The 22,488-nt window shown below is 44.2% G+C and overlaps 1 protein-coding gene across 1 annotated transcript; it reads right to left on the bottom strand.

The window, feature by feature from the left end:
• Positions 1-4,710: 4,710 nt before the first annotated feature.
• LOC311342394 (zona pellucida-like domain-containing protein 1) lies at positions 4,711-21,094 on the bottom strand (the record flags this gene model as incomplete). The annotated part of the gene is made up of 9 exons (XM_084467234.1): positions 4,711-4,825; positions 15,811-15,929; positions 16,526-16,694; positions 17,158-17,238; positions 18,238-18,335; positions 18,704-18,776; positions 19,264-19,448; positions 19,944-20,164; positions 20,998-21,094. The coding sequence occupies 9 exons, from the start codon at positions 21,092-21,094 to the stop codon at positions 4,711-4,713; spliced, it is 1,158 nt and encodes a 385-aa protein (XP_084323360.1).
• Between the last annotated feature and the right edge of the window lie 1,394 nt (positions 21,095-22,488).

Here is a 22,488-nt window from a genome sequence, read left to right as displayed (position 1 = left end):
TGCCGGAGCCATTTATAGAGAGATGCAGCTCCTGTCAGTGGGAGAGTCCCTGAGCACCAGTGTTATCATGACAACAACTCATCTCAGCCTCAACTCATTATTCCTCTGCTTGTGAATTCACTTCTCATATAGCGATAACGGAAATGTAATATTCACCCGTCTCCTGTCTGAGTTCAATCCCACGGCTTTCTGGTTGTGTTTGTTGTCGTTTTCGTTATTGTATACGGGGCCCTATATGGAAGAGTGTAGGCGGATTATAGAACAGGCCAACAATTTAATTACAGAGCAGTTACTTTCAAATTAATTCACAAGGCATTTGTAGCTTTGTTTGAGTTTTGCATTGAATATCTTCACTGCCAGATTAAGGAAAGCGTCCTACTTTCCCTTTCTTTCCACATTATGTTCCTTCTGTGTCACATCAAACTCTTATAGCCTTTCATACGTATATATATATATATATATATACCAGTTGCGTAACCAGGGTGGTTTAATTTAATTACCCAGAAAGCCTCTGCTGTTTCTCCTTGAGGGATAAGGTACGAAGAGTAAAAAAACTAATTTCAGATCGCAGTTGTGCGTATGAAAGGACTTCTCCATCAGACACTGCAGTACATTCATCATCTATATTAAGAATCAGAAGAATGTGTTTCATCATCATCACTGACATTGAGTGTTTATAAATAAGCCTTCTCTGATTTAATTCACTGCCAAAGGTGAGCAGTACAGATTTTGAACACAGGGCCTGTCACATTAAATCTGGTTAGCTTTTAAATGAAACGCAGTCAGGCATTTCTTTGCACTTCAAAATTAACCTTATATTCTGTCCCAAATCTACACACATTATATATGAGGGGGTTCAATATCGTACAAGCACTGGTCTAGTTTAAAAGTGTTCTGTGGTTGTTTACAAGAGGATTTCGCAGCGTAGAGTCTAATTGTCCTCACCACCTACCTCAGTGCAGGCGAGAGAGAAGTGTGTAGTTGACTTGGGTATAGATTCACAGCTCCAGAATCAATTTAAATGGACATCACAGGCCACTCCGCACAGAGCCACCAACCGCGCTGAGTTTCAGCAGGAACACACAAGGCACTGAGGTGCATTCTGGTCACAGTAACATGGGTAGATTATCTAGTCGACTGCGTTAAATAACCCCAAAAACGTCAAACAGCAAGGGAAGATTTCAAAGGCATAACATGTAAGTCTAAAAAAATGCATGAGTAGAGACTATGGTAAAGAATCTGCATATAAATCAACTTTAGATGAGATGTTTACATTCATAGACCACTTCCATGCTAATGTCTAAAACGCTTGCACGCCTGTTCATGGTTCTAAGATTTATTTATTTATTCATTGGGTTATCTCCATGTCATGGAGAGGAACTCTAAATCCACCGGTATTGAACAGGGCTGTCATTCCCAATATCAATTAGACGGCCTCTTTAGATGTCTCTTCCTCCGTCTAACCTTTCCCCCGCTCCACAAAGTCACTTTTCATTATTCAACTTCCTGCCACCGTGCCAAGTGGCACAGGAACAACAACTCATTAATCTAACCCAGTGTGTGGACAACATAATGGACGCTCTCCACTGGGGCTGATGCCTAATGGTGGCGCCACGAGTCGGGGTCTGACATACAGCCAGACGGACATACAGCCAGACGGACATACAGCCAGACTGACATACAGCCAGACTCCTCCATGTTCTGTTAGAGTGCAGAACCACATTGCAGTGTATGGTATGAGTCAGATTTATCATCACTATTATTTTATTTAGCAGAGCGTTGGATCGAAGAAAGATGGATCAAACGAGAGTTTGCTCACGGAGGACTTCAAGTAGACTGTGGAGCTCGGGGATCGAACCCTCAACCTTTTAGCTGTCGGTCTCTGGAAAGCTGTGGTAATCCCTTCCAGGGATGTGTATTACGTAATGGCACTCTCTCTTTCTAGTTATCTATCTCTCTTTCATTCACTCTATCAAAATCTATCTATCTAGCTATCTACCATCTATCCATCTATCTTTGTATGTATGTATGTATGTATGTATGTATGTATGTATGTATGTATGTATGTATGTTTGTATGTATGTATCCATCTATCTATCTCTCTTTCTATGTATCTATATTAGCACCCGTCTATCTGTGTGTCAGATCCTATAATGTAATCCAAACCACTTGTCCTAAACCACTGGGGTGCATTTCCACGAGGCGTCTGAGCCCGTTGAACATGACTGTGTCTTCCCAACACTGGCCACATTCAATACCGGAAGGTCAGGGGTCATCCCCTGGGCCCTTCCACAAGCCCTGGAGCCCTTCTGGGTTTCCCACCCTCTCCCTTTCAAAGACGCCACGCCGCGGATCTCCCGGCAACAAAGATGTGTTTGTGTGTCCGTCCCTCGTGTTCATGACGATGAAACCCAAGCCCAATTACTGTAACACCGATTCACTCCTGTATTCCCTCACTGCCCCACGAGTTCAGTGTGGCCCAGACCGAGTCACACTCAGCCAAACACAGAGACATCACGTTTCAATAGGGGCTGCATGTGGCTCAGGAGGTGGAGCGGGTTGGCTGGTAACCGGAAGGTTGCTGGTTCGATCCCCTGCTCCTCCTAGCTGCGGGTCGAGGTGTCCCTGAGCAAGACACCTCACCCTCACTGCTCTATTATCTATATTATATTGTAAAGTGCTTTGAGTGGCCACTGGTTAGGAAAGCAGGAATGCAGTCCTTTTACCACTAATAATAGTCACACGCTTTGTAGTTCAATAGTCACACACTTTGTCGTATCAAAAAGTCACACGTTTTGTCGTTTCAATAGTCACGTTTTATTGTTTCAATAGTCACACATTCTGACGTTTCAATAGTCACACGTTTTACGATACGATACAACTTTATTAATCCCGCGTAGAAGAAATTACAATATGTTGTTACAATAGCCCAGCAGCAATGGAACAAACACAGGATAAAAATAAATAAAATAGAATACAATAAGAATACAAGGTACTAATACAAACTAAAGTAGACGCTAAGGGTAAATACTAAACAAAATTCTAAAAGTGAGGAGAAGACAAGACAAACACAAATAGGGCAAACAAAAAAAGACCATATAAACAGTGTAAATTATAAATTATAAAAGTGTAAAGTGTAAATTATAAAGTGTAAATTGTAAATTATAAAGTGGCTAAGTTCCAGAAATGCAATGTAAACAAAGATGCAATGTAAACAAAGAGAAAAAGTGGCCCAGTGATCATGTATATATATACATATATATACACAGACACACACACACACACGCATACCTATCTGTACGTACATACATATATACACGTATATATATATATATATATATATATATATATATATATATATATATATATACACACACACATACATACATACACACACACACACACACACACAAACACATACACATAAACACACATACATATACATATACACACATACAAAAACACAACAAAACGCATTGCATACACATACACATACATCACACGCTGTTGTACAGCCTAATGCAGGGGTCAGCAACCTTTTCAACATGCAGTGCCAGTTGAACATTTTCTCGTTAATGAGTGTGCCTTAAGCAACAATATATTAAATATTAAGCTGAATTATGACACAGCGACCAAAAACATTTCCAGAAGACCTGGAATTGTATTATTTCCATATAGTCCACAATCATTCATCAACATTTTAAAGTTTTTTTTTGTTGTTATATTTGCAACATGGGCTTACAAATTATAATTACATTTATCCCATCTTAAAATACTGCTTTCAGAAACTCAAAAACATATTTGCACTGTGAGAAATGTAAAAACAGGCATTATATGAGAATGATGGAAACATCCACATCAATATCTTTAAGACATGTACAGCTTTGCAAAAACTATGTGAAGGCCATGCATACAGGCCACTTACAACAATCTTTTGTTCTCTATTACTCACAACATAGGTTTAAAAACGATTAATTGATCCCAATTCAGAACACTGCTTTCAGTAACTCATTTAAACATATTTGCACTGGGAGGAAATGCCCAAAACAGAATAAAGTGCAAAACAAATCGGTGGTAATGATTACGCTGCCACATTGTAGCGGTGAATTAAAAAAAAAAAAAAAATTAATAATATATATATATATTTTTTTTAAGTGTGCCAATGATTATGCGGCCACGTGCCAATGCGTGCCTAGGGTTGCCGACCCCTGGCCTAATGGCTGCCGGCACAAAGGAGCACTTGAAGCGCTCTGTCTTGCACCTGGGGGAAATTAATCTGTGGCTAAAGGTGCTCCCCATCTGCCACAGCTCAGCATAGAGGGGATGGGAGGGGTTACCCAAAATGGACTTGAATTTGTCCCTCATCCTCCTCTCCACCACTACCTCCAGACTGTCCAGTTCTATTCCCACAACAGAGCCTTCCTCACCAGCTTGTTGAGTCTGTTGGACTACCCAGCCTTGATGCCTCCTCCCCAGCACACCCACGCAAAGAACAGTGTGCTGGCTACCACAGACTGATAGAACATCTTTAGTAGCCTGCCACACACGTCAAATGACCTGAGCCTCCTGAGGAAGAAGAGTCTGCTCTGACTCTTCTGATAGAGGGTCTGTCCAATCCAGCTTATTGTTTATGCGTGCTCCAAGGCACTTGTACGAGTCCACCGAGTTCAACCCCCTGGATGGAAATGGGGTTGGGGGCTTCCTGCACCATCAGAAGCCCACCACCAGCTCCTTGGTCTTGCCGATAGTGAGCTGGAGGTGGTTCTCCTCGGACCATCTGACGAAGCCCTCCACCACACCTTTGCACTCGTCCTCCCTGTCCTCACTGATGCAGCCCACGATGGAGGAGGCGTTTGACGTTTCAATAGTCACACATTTGACGTTTCAATAGTCACATGTTTTGACGTTTCAATAGTCACACGTTTTGACGTTTCAATAGTCACACGTTTTGATGTTTCAATAGTCACATGGTTTGACTTTTCAATAGTCACACGTTTCAATAGTCTCACATTCTGACATTTCAATAGTCACACCCTGAGCGTTTCAATAGTCCCATTCTGAGTGCTGTGCAGCTCTGATCCCAGCACGACCAACGGTGAATTCAGAATCATGTCGTCATTAAGGAGGTCGCCTGCTCAGGGAGGCCTATCCACCGATTAGGGCTGAGGATATCGTGGGATCGAAACCACAACCTTGGTGGCTTGGAGGAGTTGATCGACTCATCGCCCAGACTAGACTACCAGGCCCACAGAGGATTCATGGGCTCCTTCAGGGCTCCAGCTCTCTCCCACCCAGCCTCTGCCTCTGTCTTTGGGTCGGTTCCCAGGCAGAGAGACATCCACTGAGAGATTACTAATTGGTCCTCAATTCACTTTTTTTTTCTGCCGGTCGAGGATTAGATGACCTATTTGAATTCATAATTTCAAAGATTGCACCTTCTTCCCATCACTAAGTCATGTATATTTTATGTACTTAAAAAACCTGAAGTGTTAAGTTCTTTATTTCCTCGACGGGTGTGGAATTTAGAGAGCTTTGGTTCAATCTCCAACAGAGGGACCAATTAGAGGTCTCTCATTTGGTTCAGGAGAGCAGGGTTGTAGGAATAAGTAAGCAAGGATGTCATGCAAAGGTTTCATTACAGAGTGAATAGGGGTCATCGGATGGGGGTCTTACGTGCTGTGAATAACAGGAGAAGCCATGAGCTATTTGGTAAGGCTTTCCAAATAATTAGTCTTCTTGATCTGCGGGGGTATTCAAATATTGAAATAGCTAGTATATTTGCCCATTGCCCTGTGTGATAACACGACTGCGTCTAAGACTGCAGTTCATTACATTCAGATCACTTGGTTAGCTGAGGGGTGTAAAGGGGTGTGTGTGATGAAGAATGGATCAGGCTCACATCTTGTCCACTCATGGGGATAATCTAAGCCCTCTCTCTCGCTCTCTCTCTCTTCCTCTCTCTCTCTCCCTGCCTCTCTCTCTCTCTATCTCCATCTCTCCCTGCCTCTCTCTCTCTCTCTCTCTATCAGGGAGAGTACATGCTTGAAAAAATTGCAATGATGGGAAAATCAATCCCACCGCCATCGACCGTCCGTGTTCTTTTGTGACTTTGTTTACCGTTCTGAATAAGTCGTCGCGGACAAATGTGATTAAGAGCCACGTGCATCGTTGTGGGTCTGCACGTCGATACCAGAAGACACCAGGGCTAGCGGGCAGCCCAACCAGACGCCCCCAAGTCCTGCACAGCCCTCCACCGAATGCTGCCGGAGATAAAGCAAACTAAAATACAAGTGAATATGTGAGGGAAACATCTCTCTGAAAAGGTATAAATCTTTAATCGCACAGCAGTTGGCTACCTCCCCTCTGGGGCTGGCACAGAGGGAGGCTGGATGCAAAGATTTTAGATCTGGCCCATTTCGCCCACACAGGATAAACCCTCATTCTCTCTCCCCCCTCCTCCCATCTCTCTCTCTCTCCCCCTCCCTCTCTATCTCTCTCCCTCCCTCTCCCTCTCTCTTGCGCTCTCTCTCTCTCCGTCTCTCTCTCTCTCCCTCCATCTCCCTATCTCTCTCTCTCCCTCCCCCCCTCTCTCTCTCTCCGTCTCCTTCTCTCACTCTGTCTCTCTCTCCCTCTCACTCACTCTCCCTTTCTCCCTCTCTATCTCTCTCTCACCCCTCTGTCTCTCTCCCCTCCTCCTCCCATCTCTCTCTCCCCCCTTTCTCTCTCTCCCTCCCTACCCCTCTCTCTCTCTCTTGCGCTCTTTCTCTCTCCGTCTCTCTCTCTCTCCCTCCATCTCCCTATCTCTCTCTCCCTCCCCCCCCTCTCTCTCTCCCTCCATCTCCCTATCTCTCTCTCCCTCCCCCCCTCTCTCTCTTTCTCTCTCCGTCTCCTTCTCTCACTCCGTCTCTCTCTCCCTCTCTCTCTCTTTCTCCCTCTCTCACACCCTTCTCTCTGTCTCTGTGTGTGTCTCTCTCCCCCATCCTCCCATCTCTCTCTCCCCCTCTCTCTCTCTCTCTCTCCATCTCCGTCTCTCTCTCCGTCTCTCTTGCTCTCCCTCCATCTCCCTATCGCCCTCTCTCCCTCCCCCCCCTCTCTCTCCCTCCCCCCCTCTCCCCCCCCCCCCCCCCCTCTCTCTCTCTCTCTCGCCCCCTCTCTCTCCCCCCCCTCTCTCTCTCTCTCCCCCTCTCTCCACAGAGTCACCGAGGACAGGTTGGCAGGTTGCTGAAGCAGCAGCCTTTTGGGGTCTCTTTTTTGAGAGGGTCCCAGGGGACCACCAGAACTCTCCCAGCATCTTAATAAAGGACATGGAAGTCGGCACAGAGGAACAGGAGAAGCACAATGATTATCATTTCGCCAGCGGTTGTTTCTGGAGGTTTTCGTACTTCTGAAGCCACTCAGTTCAGTGGGGAGAGAGAATTTTTGAAATTGCGGGGAAACGAAAAAGTAATTGTCATTCCTGAGTCAAAAACGTATAAAGCTCAGCGGGGAGATCTTTTAGTTATTTTTAAAAGAGAAGAAAAAGATTAATAATATAACAATGTTGTGTTTAGAGGTTTTATTGTGAGGTCGTTTGAAGACTATGTTTATGTCTCACTTTTAGCATTTATAGAGTTTATAGAATACCCTGAGGCGGAAGTTTCCATTTGGACATGGAAGGGGTACAAAAGTCTGCCGCTTGGGACAAAATCATTTTGTTGGTTGTTGTTGTTGTAGTGGAGGATTTTAATAATTGGCATCCTGAGAATTCAGTCTATGCACATCAGTTCAAGTCTCATCTCCACATCAAATGAAGCATGTGCATGCACACAGGCACTAGCACCAAGCACCGAGGAGCAGAGGTAGTGTCTATTAGAACAGAGAACAATGAGGCTTACAGTTAATCAATTTTACTGAAACATTACCAGATCATCTGCATACACTCCCCAAGGGATTTATTCATCAATGCCCCAAAGAGAAAATTACAAATGAAGAATATGAGAATCCTATATTATGTCTTGATTCTCTGTATACGCCAGAGGTGGAAACACCGTGTCATTTGCATAGTGTTTCTAAATATGGTTCAATACGGATTAGCCGCAAAATATGCATCTGTACGCAGATTTTAATGTTGTTTTTTCCCCCAGAGCCGAGAGTCTTTTGCTCTGTCTTACAAGAAAACCTCACATTACTGATTTATTCAACCAATATCTTAATTTCAATGAGTTTCAGAAGTATATTATTTGTTAATCTAGTCTATTAACTCACTCATCTTAAATAATATTGTGGCGAACAATCAAGTCTAAAAAGCGAATCCTCCCACACATCTTACTCATCCTCATCCTCTTATCAAAGTATGTGTTTTATTTTATCAGCGTAAAGTTTTGCAATTAAATTATCCACTTGGACTCCAAGGAACGAGAGTCCAACGGCAATACTAGAATCGTCCAACCCCTTCTGTTTTCTAGTCATTTAAATTCCAGCAATTTGCTTGCTCATCCTTCCCATTCCCACTCAGACTCCAACAAAACAACCAAGCTCTTCTGCATGGGTAACAGTTGGGTTATATAATGTGGAACCTCTCCGCTCCATTGCACCATAACATTTTGTTTACATTCAGCAGACACTTTTATCCAAAGCCACTTACAGTCAGAAGAAAGATAAACAACAATATATCGCTGTCGGTACAGTGAGGACATTCACAGATGTAACAATTGTAAGAGCCAAGCTCTTACAATTGTTAGGTTAACCCATTCCCCGTATGCAACAAGGACAGCTAGGATAAGACGCTACGCAAACTTTACCACCATGGTACATTACCTGCATTTACAAATCTTACTTTAACATTAATACATTTCAATGTTGAAAAAAACAAATAGTATATCTATTCAGATATACATGCATACATATATGTATATATATACATATATAAGTTGGTTGCAATAATTTGAGTTGTATATCTCATGCATGATGCAGAGGGCTGGCAGAACTCAGCTAAAGGCTTGTCTGTCTGGGGCTTGTCTGTCCCTTTACTTCTGGCTGTCTGACTCCTTCCAATAAATTATGAAACGCCAGTCCCCTGCGGCCGCAGATGGACGGGGGGAAATCAGACCATCTCAGCACAGTTGTGGCAGAGGGCGTTTGTACGAGTGGGAGTGGGAACAGTGGTCCGTCTAAGTGGGATGTGCACACGGGTTAGCCCCGCACCCGTAAGACTGCATTAGTGCCAGCCTATGGGAGCTGAGGCTGGGTCGACAGGCATTCCTCGACTACAAAAGGCTCTGGTTTCTGTTTGCTGTTCGCTCGTTGCTAATTGGGCCACCCTTCACTGCCAAATCAGTTCCTGCCTTCCAACCAGTTTAGTGTCTCGTTGTTGTTGTTGTATGGGCTGTTCCAAAAATATTTTGCCAACACTCCCCTTGATGAGTTTCCTTGAATATGTTTATATCTGTTGATATTCCGGGGAACTGTAGCAAAACCAGTTTTTCACATTTAAATTGCTTGCTTTTTGTCTTATAGAAATTACACCTTTGTGGCCCCAACACCGTTTTATCTATTCTACAGCTTTATGTTGGCACAGAAAGTAAATCAGGGTGGATTTATGGACCGTCTTAATGCTAACACTACCTGTATTTCCTCTAAACACACAATAAACACTACCTGTATTTCCTGTATACACACAATAAACACTACCTGTATTTCCTCTAAACACACCATAAACACTACCTGTATTTCCTGTATACAGACCATAAACATTAGCCCTACTTCCTGTGTACACACCATAAACACTAGCCCTACTTCCTGTGTACACACCATAAACACTAGCCCTACTTCCTGTGTACACGCCATAAACACTAGCCCTACTTCCTGTGTACACACCATAAACACTAGCCCTACTTCCTGTATACACACCAGATCATCCCAGCTTCCCGTTCAGATGAGCTCAGACTCTCCGCCCCACTCATCACAATGTGGGGAAAACAGATGAGTCAGTGAGCAAACCCTGGGGTAATGTTCTACTGTACGAGAAAACACACACACACACACACACGCACGCATGCACGCACACACGCACGCACGCATGCACGCACGCACGCACGCACGCACGCACACACACATACACACACACACGCACGCGTGCTTCACGCTTCCGTGCCTCCAAGTACATACAAAGAGGGGTGGGGCTACTTTGGCGAAATGGGTCGCCCCCCCCCCCCCCCCCCCACTCTTGGCAGTACATTATTAATGGGGCTTAAATTGAATGTGGCTTTGTTCCACTCAGCCCTCGGTAAGACACCAGGCGTGTGTCCCTCCCCCCTCACCCCCCATCCCCCCCACTCTTCCTCCCCCCCACTCTTCCTTCCCCCCCCCCCCCTTCTTCCGGCACACAAAAAGAGGGAAGGGGAGGGGAGGGGAGGGGGGGGGGCGGGAGGGAGGGTGTGGTGGAGGAGGGGCAGGGTGGTGAGGGGCAGAGTGGTGGGTGGGGCGGTGTGAGGAGGGGGAGGGAGAGGGGGAGGGGAGGGGGAGGAAGGTGACACACCCCCCGTGCCCCCCCCCCCCCCCCCTCTCGCTGGTGGAGCGGTGGCGGCAGTCCCATCCATCACATTAGGAGGTGTCGTATCAATCATTAACAAGTAGCCCCCTGTTGAATGGGTGACGGACAGCTCGGCAAATAATTGGAGGTGAGGCAAGGAGACCTCAGACTGGGGACTTTTTTTCTTTAAGTAGAGCTTATTTGTTCAAGCACACACAATGGAGCGGCGCAGATGTTACCGCCGGTGGAAGAGTGTGAAAAGGAAAGAAGAGGAGGAAAAAAAAGGCACGGAAATTGGCAAGATGCTGATGACCGAGAGGTCTCTCAGAGTAGTCTGTCTCTCGCTCTCCCTCTCTGTGTCCTCTTTCTCTTCTCTCTCTCGGGCTCTCTGTCCTCTTTCTATGCTCTGTCTGTCTTCTTTCTCTCCTCTCTCCCTCTCTCTCTCCCCCGCTCTCCCTCTCCTCTCTCTCTCTCTCTCTCCGCTCTCTCTCTCTCTCTGTCTCCTCTATCTCTCTTTCCTCTCCCCCCTCTCGCTCTCTCCTCTATCCTCTCTCTCTGTCACCTCTCTCTCTCTCTCTCTCCTCTCTCCCCCTCTCTCTCTCCCTCTCTTTCTCTGTCTCTCTGAGGGCTTTAGAGTAGACTCCAGGAGAGGATTCTCCTCTGAGCTCTTTAGAGCGTCTGAACCACTGCTGCTGCTGATCGCACTTAAGACCATTCTCTTGGGTGGCCAGCTCGTTATTTGGAAATTCCTCTGGCTTTCTACCGTACTTACCCAGCTGCACCCGTCTCTGATAATCTACAAGCCAGGGGGAAAAAAACACCCCCCCCCCCAAAAAAAAAGGGGAGAGGATTTGAAGCGATGCAGGAACCTGCGGGCCCGCTCATCCCGGGCTGGATTATGCTTGTCTATTGTGGGATTTGCCATCCTATCTGTATTTATCCTGCCCACTGTTTGCACAGAGAAGGAAACCTTAAACCCAGCTATATTTGCCTTCTCTCAACATGCCAGGCTAGTGCCTTTTAGAGAGCGACTCAACCGCAGCGAGAAGGTGCGGAGACCGGCAAGATAGGGCGAGGAGGAGGGAGGAAGGAGGGGTGGTGGGGGAGTTTTCTCCCAATTGCGTGCGATTTCTCTCTCTCTCTCATTTGAAGGTACTTTGGTTTCTCCCACCGCAGTGGTAACGCAAATGTGTTACGCAATTTCTTTCAGTTGCATAAGATAAGTTACAACTTACACAATTTCTAAAAAGCAAAAAGGCGTCACGGTGATTCTGCACAGGTGCCCTAGTCCCTCGCAGACTGCAGCATTCTGCCATGGAGACATTAGCGCCGTGCCAGCCTGCTGAGAATATGGAGAACACTTCATTGGCCATTGAGAGATAGCTTAATTGCATGCCACACTCTTTAATTGTAGGTTCAAGCACACGTCAACATCCAATTAGATAATACGCCATTTTCCCCCGCTTCCTTTGTCATGATAATTCCACAATTAATTAATAGGCTCAATCTGTTTTACAGAGGAAGTCTTTTTTTTAAATTGTGAGCCAAAAGGTATGGCTGCCTGGCAGTATGAATAAAAGATGGTGGCGTGTGAGACAGAAGGAGGATGGGCCAGAGACCGCTGTGTAATTGGGGCAAGCCACCGCCCATCACAGATGTTTTACAGCGAGAGCCCTACAGGCAGAACAGCCCAGCCTGGGCCCCTGATACCTCTCCAACACACTCATCAGGCCTCTCATTACGGGACCAACACACACTCACTCAGTATATAGCCCCCACGACAAATACTGTTGCTCTCCAATCGTCCAGTCTCACACACTACGCGTCACTATACCAAAGAGGCGGTGTGTTTAAGGAGTGTTATACCTCCTCTTTGTGTTGTGTGTCTCATTCTGCGGCGGTGTTGTGTGGCCTATTGTGTTGAATATTTGGAACACTATCTGCCTTGGACCAAGGGCAATATTGTCCACAGTGAAGCAGCGCTCTTGGTTGTCTTGAGTCTGAGGGGAAATTAAAGCAACCGCAGGCTTTATTTAATCATAACAATACACTTCAAGTTCATATGCCTGACCTAATTTAAAGAAAGCTGCTTCATCAATTTTTCATAATTGTCCCCCTGCCTGCTAAATCAAATCTATAGCCGACAGGATGACTCAATGAATATTAATTAGAAAAGGCCGGTAAATTAAGAAGCCAAAAACACACTTGTGAGTGTCAAGTCCAACCAAACCTGGATGGAGATTTCTTTGTTTTCGTTTTTTTTGCCCAACACAGGGGACCCTGAACTGTGATATGATCCGGCTAGGTGTAATCAAATGGAAACCATGAGTAAATTGTGTGTTAACGTGGTTCATATTAATCTATTTGGCCGGTATGGTATAGCAACAGGGGTATAGTTACAGGCGGTCGTTGTCTCCTCGCTCCCAGAGGGCTCTCCGGATATCACCATATAAGGAAGCCCGCCAGCTGGTTCTTAAGGTTAATGTCCACGCCATTAGATAGAGGGCGAGAGCACGCTCTCATGCCTGTTATTTTAATTAAATTGGGGAAGATCACTTAAAAAGCGAGTTTTATCTCTATCTCTCTCGAGTTTTATAACCAAAAAAAAAAGTTAGTTGATTGCGGAGTATATATATATATATATATATATATATATATCCGCAATCATCTACTCATGCTTCAAAAGTGGGTCATCTACTAGTCAGTTGAGTTTGTCATGGCCCACTTGACAATATTATGATGATTATATTGAAGGTGGCTGCTTGGCTCTCCTTTACATAATGAAGACTTCTCAGCACCCATTGGAAAACATCTCACAGGTTGGAAGGAAAAGATTATAGGACGAAAGGTCATCGCTTCCCCAGGTCCAAACGGCCACATGTAAAAAAATCTCCAACAATCCCTGACATAATAACGTGGGCTACAAAATATTGTCTCTAAAGTTTTACGCTTTACTGCATTTCGTCCTCTCCCAATGCCAGTGATATTATTGGAAACATGCACAAGAAAACTTGCAGTCATGACACTAACAAGCTTCTTTGTTAAGAGTCGAAACTGAAGATTGTGTTCAGGCGCCACCTGGTGGAGGAGGAGAGAACAACACCATTTCTACGGTTTGCCAAAGCATCCGACTAATTACCTTATTTATTCATGAGTGGATGAGGACTGTGTACTTTCTTATTTGTTATGATATTGTAATAGTGTAATTGCTGGATTAAAGAATGATATGACTCAGCTGATATGACACCCCGTAATTAGTATTAAGACAGCTTTAATCTTAGAATTGCATGTGCATGAAAAAAAGTGTAAACTATATTAACAAGAGGAAGTTTCACTACAAATCTACAAATATTCTCAACAGTTGCCATGATGTGCAAAAAACTAAGCCTAAATTATCAGAATACTGAGCTAATTTATCCCCTAGTTGGTCCCCACAAGTGTTTTAGAATTGGAGAGTATATTCTAATTATTCTTGTGAAGGCTAAAATAATTCATACAAATGTCCCTCTTAAAAAACAGTCAAAGTTGTGCGTCTGGGTTTCGTTGGGTTAGGCAGATGGGGAAAACAGAATTCAAGACAGTAGCACAGTATATGTTTCAAACATTTAATCATACATGAGATCTACAAGAAGTAACACGCAACAAGAAGGAGAGAGAAAACCCTACATGGATGGTTAATCTATTAGACCAGCTGTTCCCAGCAGGCTCCATATTTGACATCATTAACGATTAAGGTTCACACACAGACACATCATCTTGGAAACGTTTACAACTGCAATGAACATGTACAGTAGTTTATTTTTACTATCCCTTTCTCATTTCGTCTTCATCAATCTCCAATGTACTATGGCAGTTGATCTTCCTTTCTTTTATCTTTCCCTTACCATTTAGTTCTAATGGACGTTTAACAGTTGTATTGACACAGTAACTATAGCTATAGTCCAATAACTCCACAAAACATGCTACATTATGCCAGCAAGCATAACATATCTTTACTTCCTCCCAGTCCTGGGTCTGGTTTGAGAGTCGTCTAGCTGAACCGTCTCATTCTTCGATAGAAAGTCGCAGCCGTCAGTATCGCTGCGGCTCCGACCAGAAGCAGGACCCCCACGGCGATGCCCAGTCCGATGGACGCGCCATTCTGACCCTGGCCAATAGGGGGCGCTGTGAGCGACCGATAAAATAGTAATCAATTAGGTACATCGCTGCAAACAATCAGACACGTCATGTCATGGGAATTTTGATTCGAGAAGAAATCATAAAACCTGTAATAATTGTATGGACGTTTATTAAAAGAAAAAATGCTTACCCTTGTCTTTGGATGAAGTGGCTAGAAGAAATATAAGCAGTGTAAGTACATTGTAATGACATTAAATAATGATGTAACAAGTATGTTAGGCCACTGCTAGAGAAGAGATTAAATCATTGGTGTCAAGGAATTTTAGCTTGTAAGGCCCTTTGAGACAAAAATGTGATTAAGGCTGAATAAATGAAAGTTAATGTGATCAGTTGTAAGACAATATCACAAGAGGGACACTGATACCTCTCTCTTTCTCTCTCTATCACACACACACACACACACACACACACACACACACACACACACACACACACACACACACACACACACACACACACACACACACACACACACAACTATCACACACACACACACACGTTTTTTGCACTGGATTTTATTACTCTGCATACTACCATTTCAATAATTATCATACCATTTTATACAAATAATCTCTCATTTTATACAAATAATAATCTCTATACAAATAAAAACACTGATATTTTAAATTGACAACTACAATGTTAACACTTTCCTGTAAGCTGATATGGTCTTCTTTGAGTATGTTTCACTGTAGGCTAGATCCAATTTTAGATTGTTGTTATCATATTTTTGCTATTTCAATTTTGTTTGTTATTTTTCTTACTAATAATCTTGCTTTACTTTTAACATGCTTTAATGATAACGTAGCTTCCCCATACCAATAAAGACCTTTGAATTGAAATGAATTGAACGGAAAGGAATGGAATTTAACTGAATTGAATGGAATTAATTGAATTGAATTAATTGAATTGAAGTGAATTGAATTGAACTGAAGTGAACTGAAGTAAAGTGGAGTGAATTGAACTGAAGTGAACAGAAGTAAAGTGGAGTGAATTGAACTGAAGTGAACTGAAGTGAACTGAAGTGAACTGTTGATTGAACTTGAAGTGTTCAATTCACTTGAAGTGGTTCCAGAGCAAGAGGGACAGGGACACCTTAGGGCTAGCTTGTGATGGGATACGTACTGCCCTCAGCCTTGGTCTTAATGGGCACGGTGAGCAGAGACAGCTCCGTCAGCCCCTCCTGCACCACCGCCGTGTCCTCGCTCCTCCGCCTCCTCCTCCTCCGCTCGTTGCACGTCTGGGGCACAGAACCCGACAGGCACACGTGAGGCTCCACCCGCAGGCCTCCTGGTGTGTTCGAGATGACTGGTACACCACCCGCACGGGTTGCAAAGTGGGAAATCTCACAGCTTTCTTGCGGCATTTCACAGAGGCATGCCCCCTTTGGGTCATAATATCTCAGGATGCTGAGAGTCCACCGAGTTCAGCGGGGTTAACCGTACGACTCCACAAACACAGATGGCTGCCCCCGTAATGAGACGTCTTTTCTTTGTATTTCTGCCACATTTGTCACGTTTTAATATCGATGTCAAATGCTCTTACACACTTTTGCTGCCTTAATAATTAATCACCAATGTATGCATTGCACGGTCTTGCTGTGTGTGCACTACAATGTAAAGTTGTGTAGTTTGTTTTCGAGCTGGTTTGCGAAAACAAAGAGGCTAATGTAGCTAACAATAACAATAACTAGCCAACGACTGTTCTCCCCCGACGCGTCGTGTAGCGATGCCCACAAAGACAAACGGGAACGCTGTTTGTTGCTCCTGTGACGGGAAATGACGTCACAGGAGCAACTCGTAGCACACACTGTGTCTGTTTGGCGACGGCCCTCACCTTGAAGGTGCTGCAGGTCGTGCTCTCGCAGAGCCGCGTGACGCAGTGCAGGTAGTAGGTGGACACCGTCTCGTTCTGCTGCTCGATGAAGCGGAAGGCGGAGAAGAAGAAGCGTGCCGTCTGGCTGTCGCCGTTCTCCATCATGGTGGTCAGCGGGTCGATGGAGCACCTACAGACCATGGATTGTTACTAATAAGAATGATGATAAAGATAATGAGAATAATGATAATAAGAATGATGAGAACCATTTGAAAGATATAATTGAAGAGCACGGCTCCTTTAGAAATTTGGAAAATACAAAGCATTTTTTCTTCCAAGGTCCCAAATTATACCACCAGGTGTGAGTGTGATTAGCCGTTACAAGCCGCTTTTTGGAAAATCTGCCTCTTCTGTCATCACAGGTGGGCGTGTCCACCTAGATGTGTGACGGATAGATGAGCAACGTTTGCTACAGTCCACTGGGTAGGCTGGAGGACTGATCTATCCAGCACATATCTAGGCGGACACGCCCACTTGTGAGATTTTCAAAACGGCTTGTAATGGCTGATCACACTCACACCTGTTGGTATAATATGTCAGCTTTAATGCATAATATTACATAACGCTATGTGTGTTTAGTTATTTTAACTTACGGGACAAAGAGGTTGAAGAAGGTGGAGTCGGAGGGCCGTGGAGAGATGGAGGCGTAGCATCGGTCCAGGAAAACATGGTACCTGTGGGACAGGAGCGGGAGTCAGCATTACAGGCAGTTCTCAAACTCTCTCTCCCTCTCTTTCTCTCTCCCTCTCTTTCTCTCTCTGTCTCTCTTTCTCTCTCCCTCTATCTCTTGCTCTCTCTCCCCCTCCCTCTTTCTCTCCCTCTTTCTCTCTCTTTCCCTCTCACTCTCTTTCACGCTCGCACTCACTCACTCATTCTCTCTCAAATCTCTCTCTCTCTCTCACATCTCTTCTGTCATCAGTTGCATCAGTCATCAGTTGCATCAGTTGCACCTACACCTGGTTTACTTGTGTATGATGAGTATACTTTGATGTTTACTATTGCTTTTTCTTCTTTCTTTTGTTGATTTAGTTAATTGTTAATTGTTTACCAGTAGATACACTGAATTCTCATTTTAAGCGTGATCTTTAAACTACGTTAAATATGATCAAGAGGGAGGAATGTAGAATGTTGGTGTTTTTTAGTGTCTCTCTGTCTTCACATTTCTTAAGTCTATGAACAGGCCAGTGCCTCTCCTACTGACACCAGGTGGTATTTCCAACATTCCTCCATTTGTTACGCCCCAACGAGGACGAACCAACCCGGTCGTCTGGGGCATAGCCAGGGCCGTATACTTTATCAAGGGAGACACTGCTTCTGTTGTTTTGTTATTCAGGTTTTCTCCATTATAATACTCGCCTCAAACCTTTGGTTGGGGAAGAAGAGGGATCGACAGCCAAGGAGCACGTCAGGAGACTGCTCCTCACCCGCCTACACTATAGATTATTCAACCTAAATCTGTATCTTGCTGTATTACATCCTGGAATGAACCATCTATTCGACCCTCTAATCCAACCTGTCAAGCTTCCTTGATTTCCACTTCAAGAATTACTACTATGACGAAAAAATACACAACGCAGAGTCTATACGAACAGTTTAGAAATAAGCTGAAATCGAACACATCTGTCGTAGGTTTTTCCTCCATCAGTGTTCAGCATCTCATTAAATGTTCTTACTGGGACGTGAGGTTGGAGGCGACCACCTGCACGTAGATCTTAGTTCTCAGTTCCACCCCGAGATTGGGGATGATCAGGGGGGATCCATAGTCAGCATCCTGGTCAAATAAATCAAACAGGAATTAATTTCATCAGAACTTCATTATTAGATATCGACGTTTGATGTTGATCAATGACTTTGAAGAGAGTGGATCGCTAGTGGTGCGTTTGTCTTTATATTAACATTTACATTCAGGGCACTTAGTAGACGCTTTTAACCAAAGTGACTTACAATAAGTGCATTTGTCAGAAGAAATAGAAACAACAATATATGGCTGTCAGTACAGTAAGGATGTTCATAGAACCAAGTGCCAAGCACTAACAATCACTAGGTTAACCCATTCCCTGTATACAACACAGATAGCTAGGATAAGATGCTACACAATGCCAAGTACTATTTTTAAGTGTAAGGACGTTGTCTTCTCACGTCAAACAGCTCCATACGCAGGGTGCTGATGAAGCTCCCATTTTTGTCCTTCAAGGCAATGGAGGAGGCTGACCTGTGACAGAGGAGGTCAAACGCTGGGGTCAGAAGGGTCAAAGGTCACACACAGAGCGCTAAACCCGACAAAACCCTCGGATGACAGTTCTCTGTAATATTTTACAATCAGGGTACATATATAATCCATTAATCCATTAATCAGCATTAGTAAATACAGCACTAAGCATTAACTAACAGTGAATTAAGAGTTAATGGACCACTTATAATTTACTAATGGTGTTCATGTTAACTAGGGTATTAATTTTTACATGTTTAATATGGTTAAATAATACCCTACTACCCCTAAACCTTCCCCAATCCTAACCAATAAAGTTTATAATTGAATCCACTAATGTTAATTAATGGATAATTAATTAACCATTATTGTAAATAATAAATAAATAAATTCATAGGCCTTAATGTTTCCCTTATCTAGGGTAACCACGTTTACCACAGTTCCAAGTTAGTAACAAAATGAGGCATGCCAAAGATGACTTATTACTCACACGTCTATTTGTGTGTTGTTGACCAGGTACTCCAGGGGGTAGGCACAGGAGTAGTAGTACTTGAGCTCGGCGTTGTAGGTGATGGTTCCGACGGTGGGGTCGGAGGACTGGACGATGCCGCTCACGTTGACATTTTGGGTGTTGGAAAAATCGGAGAATATCCCCGTCCCCGCCGAGTTGGTGGTCTGAAGAAAGATAATTTTTCAGGAATGTAACTTATGAGACTGTCTGCTGAAAGGGAAGCAGGTATAACATATCTGGAAGATGTGTCATGTTAAGGGTCTAAACATCTGATGAAAAAAGTGTAAACATGATCTCCTCGGTGGTCATTTGGCTGACATTTGACTGCAAAGTGACTCTGATGACATGTAATTAAGGACGCAGTAGCTTTGGGGTAGTAGGCTAGTCCAATACCCTAACCACAAGACCATGCAGCCCCCCACTAGACTATCCATGTCTCATCTCACTCTTGCAAATCATGTGTTCTCAAAAGTTGTCGGATTTGAGCAAATTTACTAAAATTCCCATAATTTAATCAATAGAGTCTTCGCGCTGCAACACATTGGTCAAGCATCGTGTGTTCTGGAAATCGCGTGTTATGGCTGCAGCACGCTGAACCCAGGGTTGCCAGATTGGGCTGGAAATATGTCCCAATCTGGCAACACTGGTTCTCGACCCACCTGGAAGTTGCTACCGCAGGCGTTGCCCTCCCTAATGGGGAAGGTGAACCTCAGCACCGGGGGCACCGCCCACACGTCCAGGGTCCCCGAGCAGGCGTCGTTGTCGTTGACGTGGTTCAGGAGCAGCAGGCTCTCGTTGTAGCCCGTGTAGATCGCGGGGCAGATCTGAATGACCAGCTCGATGGCCGAGGTCCCACACACCACGGAGATATCAGTGTATTCTGGTCAGAGGACGAGGAAGGCAGGACATGCCATCACCTCAATGGAAATGATAAATGGACTGCAAAAAGTGGCCACTGGTTAAAAAAAGCGCTACATTTAGGCCTATGTAGCGCTTTTCTAACCAGTGGCCACTCAAAGTGCTTTACAACATTGCCTAACATTCATCCATTCATGCACACATTCACACACCGACGGTGTGTGTCAACCTCTCAAGGCGACAGCCAGCTTGTTGGGAGCAGGTGGGTAAGGCGTCTTGCTCTCGGACACCTCAACACTCAGCTAGGAGGAGCCAGGGATCTAACTAGCAACCTTCCGGTTACCAGCCAACCTGCTCTACCTCCTGAGCCACATAGCGCCTCAACAGGAACTGTTGATTGACCGATAAATTTCACCTTTCTCGTAGGAACAGGGGTGGTATTCGCTGTGCAATGTACACTCCTTCACTTCTTCCATTAATGGACCACCTGCTCTCGGTGTGACAGTCGAGTAGACAGTGTTTCTTCCCTTTATAACACCCTCTTGGTCCTAAGCCCACCACCATCAATATAATATGAAGTTTAGTCCTTTAATGTTATGTGGGATTACCTAAACATCTTGATAGCCGCTAAGACTCTGTTCCATTTAAATATCCCTCTGTTGGGAGCTGAATGTAAAAGTGTCTGTGTGGTAAACAACTTAGGCTGCAGCCAAAAAACTGTTTTAAAAATCTAAACGTAGGAGATTAGAGTGATTCAATGTTTAAAAAAAAAATGCTAGCACGCAAGTGTGCCTTGAGGCTGTGTGCCGAGATAAGAAAGCAGAAAAGCCAATGAGAATAAATTCAGCGTTTTACCGGGTCTTCTACCAAATGGTCCGCAGTCAGATAAGGAGAGGGCCTCGCGGCCCGCAATAAAGAGGGACGTCAGGCAGAGCAAGCTGATAAGAGCCATCTCCCCGATCTGCCTCTACCGAAAGCTGGAGTCAAAATATAAAAAAACCACTAGCATCAGTGGAATCATATGCTGGAAATCCCAAATCATGCAGAGCAGAATATCTGTAGGGTCCAGGGTGGTCAGCTGAAAAATAATGGAATATGGTCCAAATTAGGAAGTAGAATCCAATGAGGTCAAGCAAAGGAAGGCAATTTTGGTTGACTCTGTCTACGGTCCGAGATATTTGCACTAATTCTCGAGCTCTTACCTCTTGGGTCTGTTTGCTGATTTAATTAGTCGGGGCTGCTGGTGGCGTTATATATGCGACATGGAGAAGAACTATGTGGTATGTGTGCATTCTATACACATGTGTATTCTATAGAATTGGATGGAGACAGGGTCTATGTCACTTTGGTGGGGCTACCCTCAGTGCCTTGGAACAATTCTCTTTTGTGGCTTAGGTTTAGTGGACCATTTCCTGCAGGCAAATCCTGAAACCCTAGTCTTCAAAGTAACATGGTGAGACAGTGGCCCGTACGTCTTTATCGTTTTTGTGGGGCGTAAATCTCCAATGTTGGGTGCGTAGATGAAACTTAATAAAGTAAGAGAGTGTATGGTTGGTGGTCTCGTGAGACACACACAACAATGAGAAATGAGGCCCAATTCTCACCAACACGGGCTTGTGTAAAATGCAGGTTGCGTTTTACATAAGCCCCTCTTTGAAAGTAATTTTAGACCTGAAATGTTATTTTTTCCCTTCAGCCATTTTTTGTTGTTGTATAATATGGGATCAAAGGTTGATGGTTGGTGGTATTTTGTTCTCAAAACAAAACATTTTTCTGATAATCTTGAAGAAAAGTCCTGGCTGCAATTAATTTTTTTTTTCTGCAATTATTATTTTTTTTAAATTGGAAAGCAAATGTGATCTTTTTAAATTTAAGTTCAAATAGATAATATTCAATAATTACTGAATCTAGTGTGTATGATCCATCGTCATCGCCTCTTAAAACTACAATCAACTATCAACTAGAACAATCAACTATGATACACAACAAATACTCAAGTTTCACTGTCTCAATGTTTTCAGCGGTCTGTCATAAACCAGTACACTCTCAAACCTCAAAAGCAACCTTTGATCAACTCCTGATGGGGGGGGGGGGGGGGGGGGAAGTAAACCAAAACTCAGCAGAGGACTGTATTTTTGTAAGGAGATCCGGTGAGGTGAGCCACCTGGGAAGAGGATCGTGGTCTGTGATCAGAGTCAGACCTGACCATGGGTGTGGCTGTTTGTTGAGGGCAGTGGCCCGTAGAAGAAAAAGAGTCTTGGACCAACCCCGGCTGTGACATGCTACCTTCTCCTCTTATTAACACCACGGTACCTAACCTTCATGCACAGATATACACACATGTAC

Source organism: Micromesistius poutassou, assembly GCF_964030765.1.
Source record: "Micromesistius poutassou genome assembly, chromosome: 4".
NCBI lineage: Eukaryota > Metazoa > Chordata > Actinopteri > Gadiformes > Gadidae > Micromesistius > Micromesistius poutassou.
Note: the sequence above shows the minus strand (reverse complement) of the source record. Positions and strands in the feature narration are given on the sequence as shown.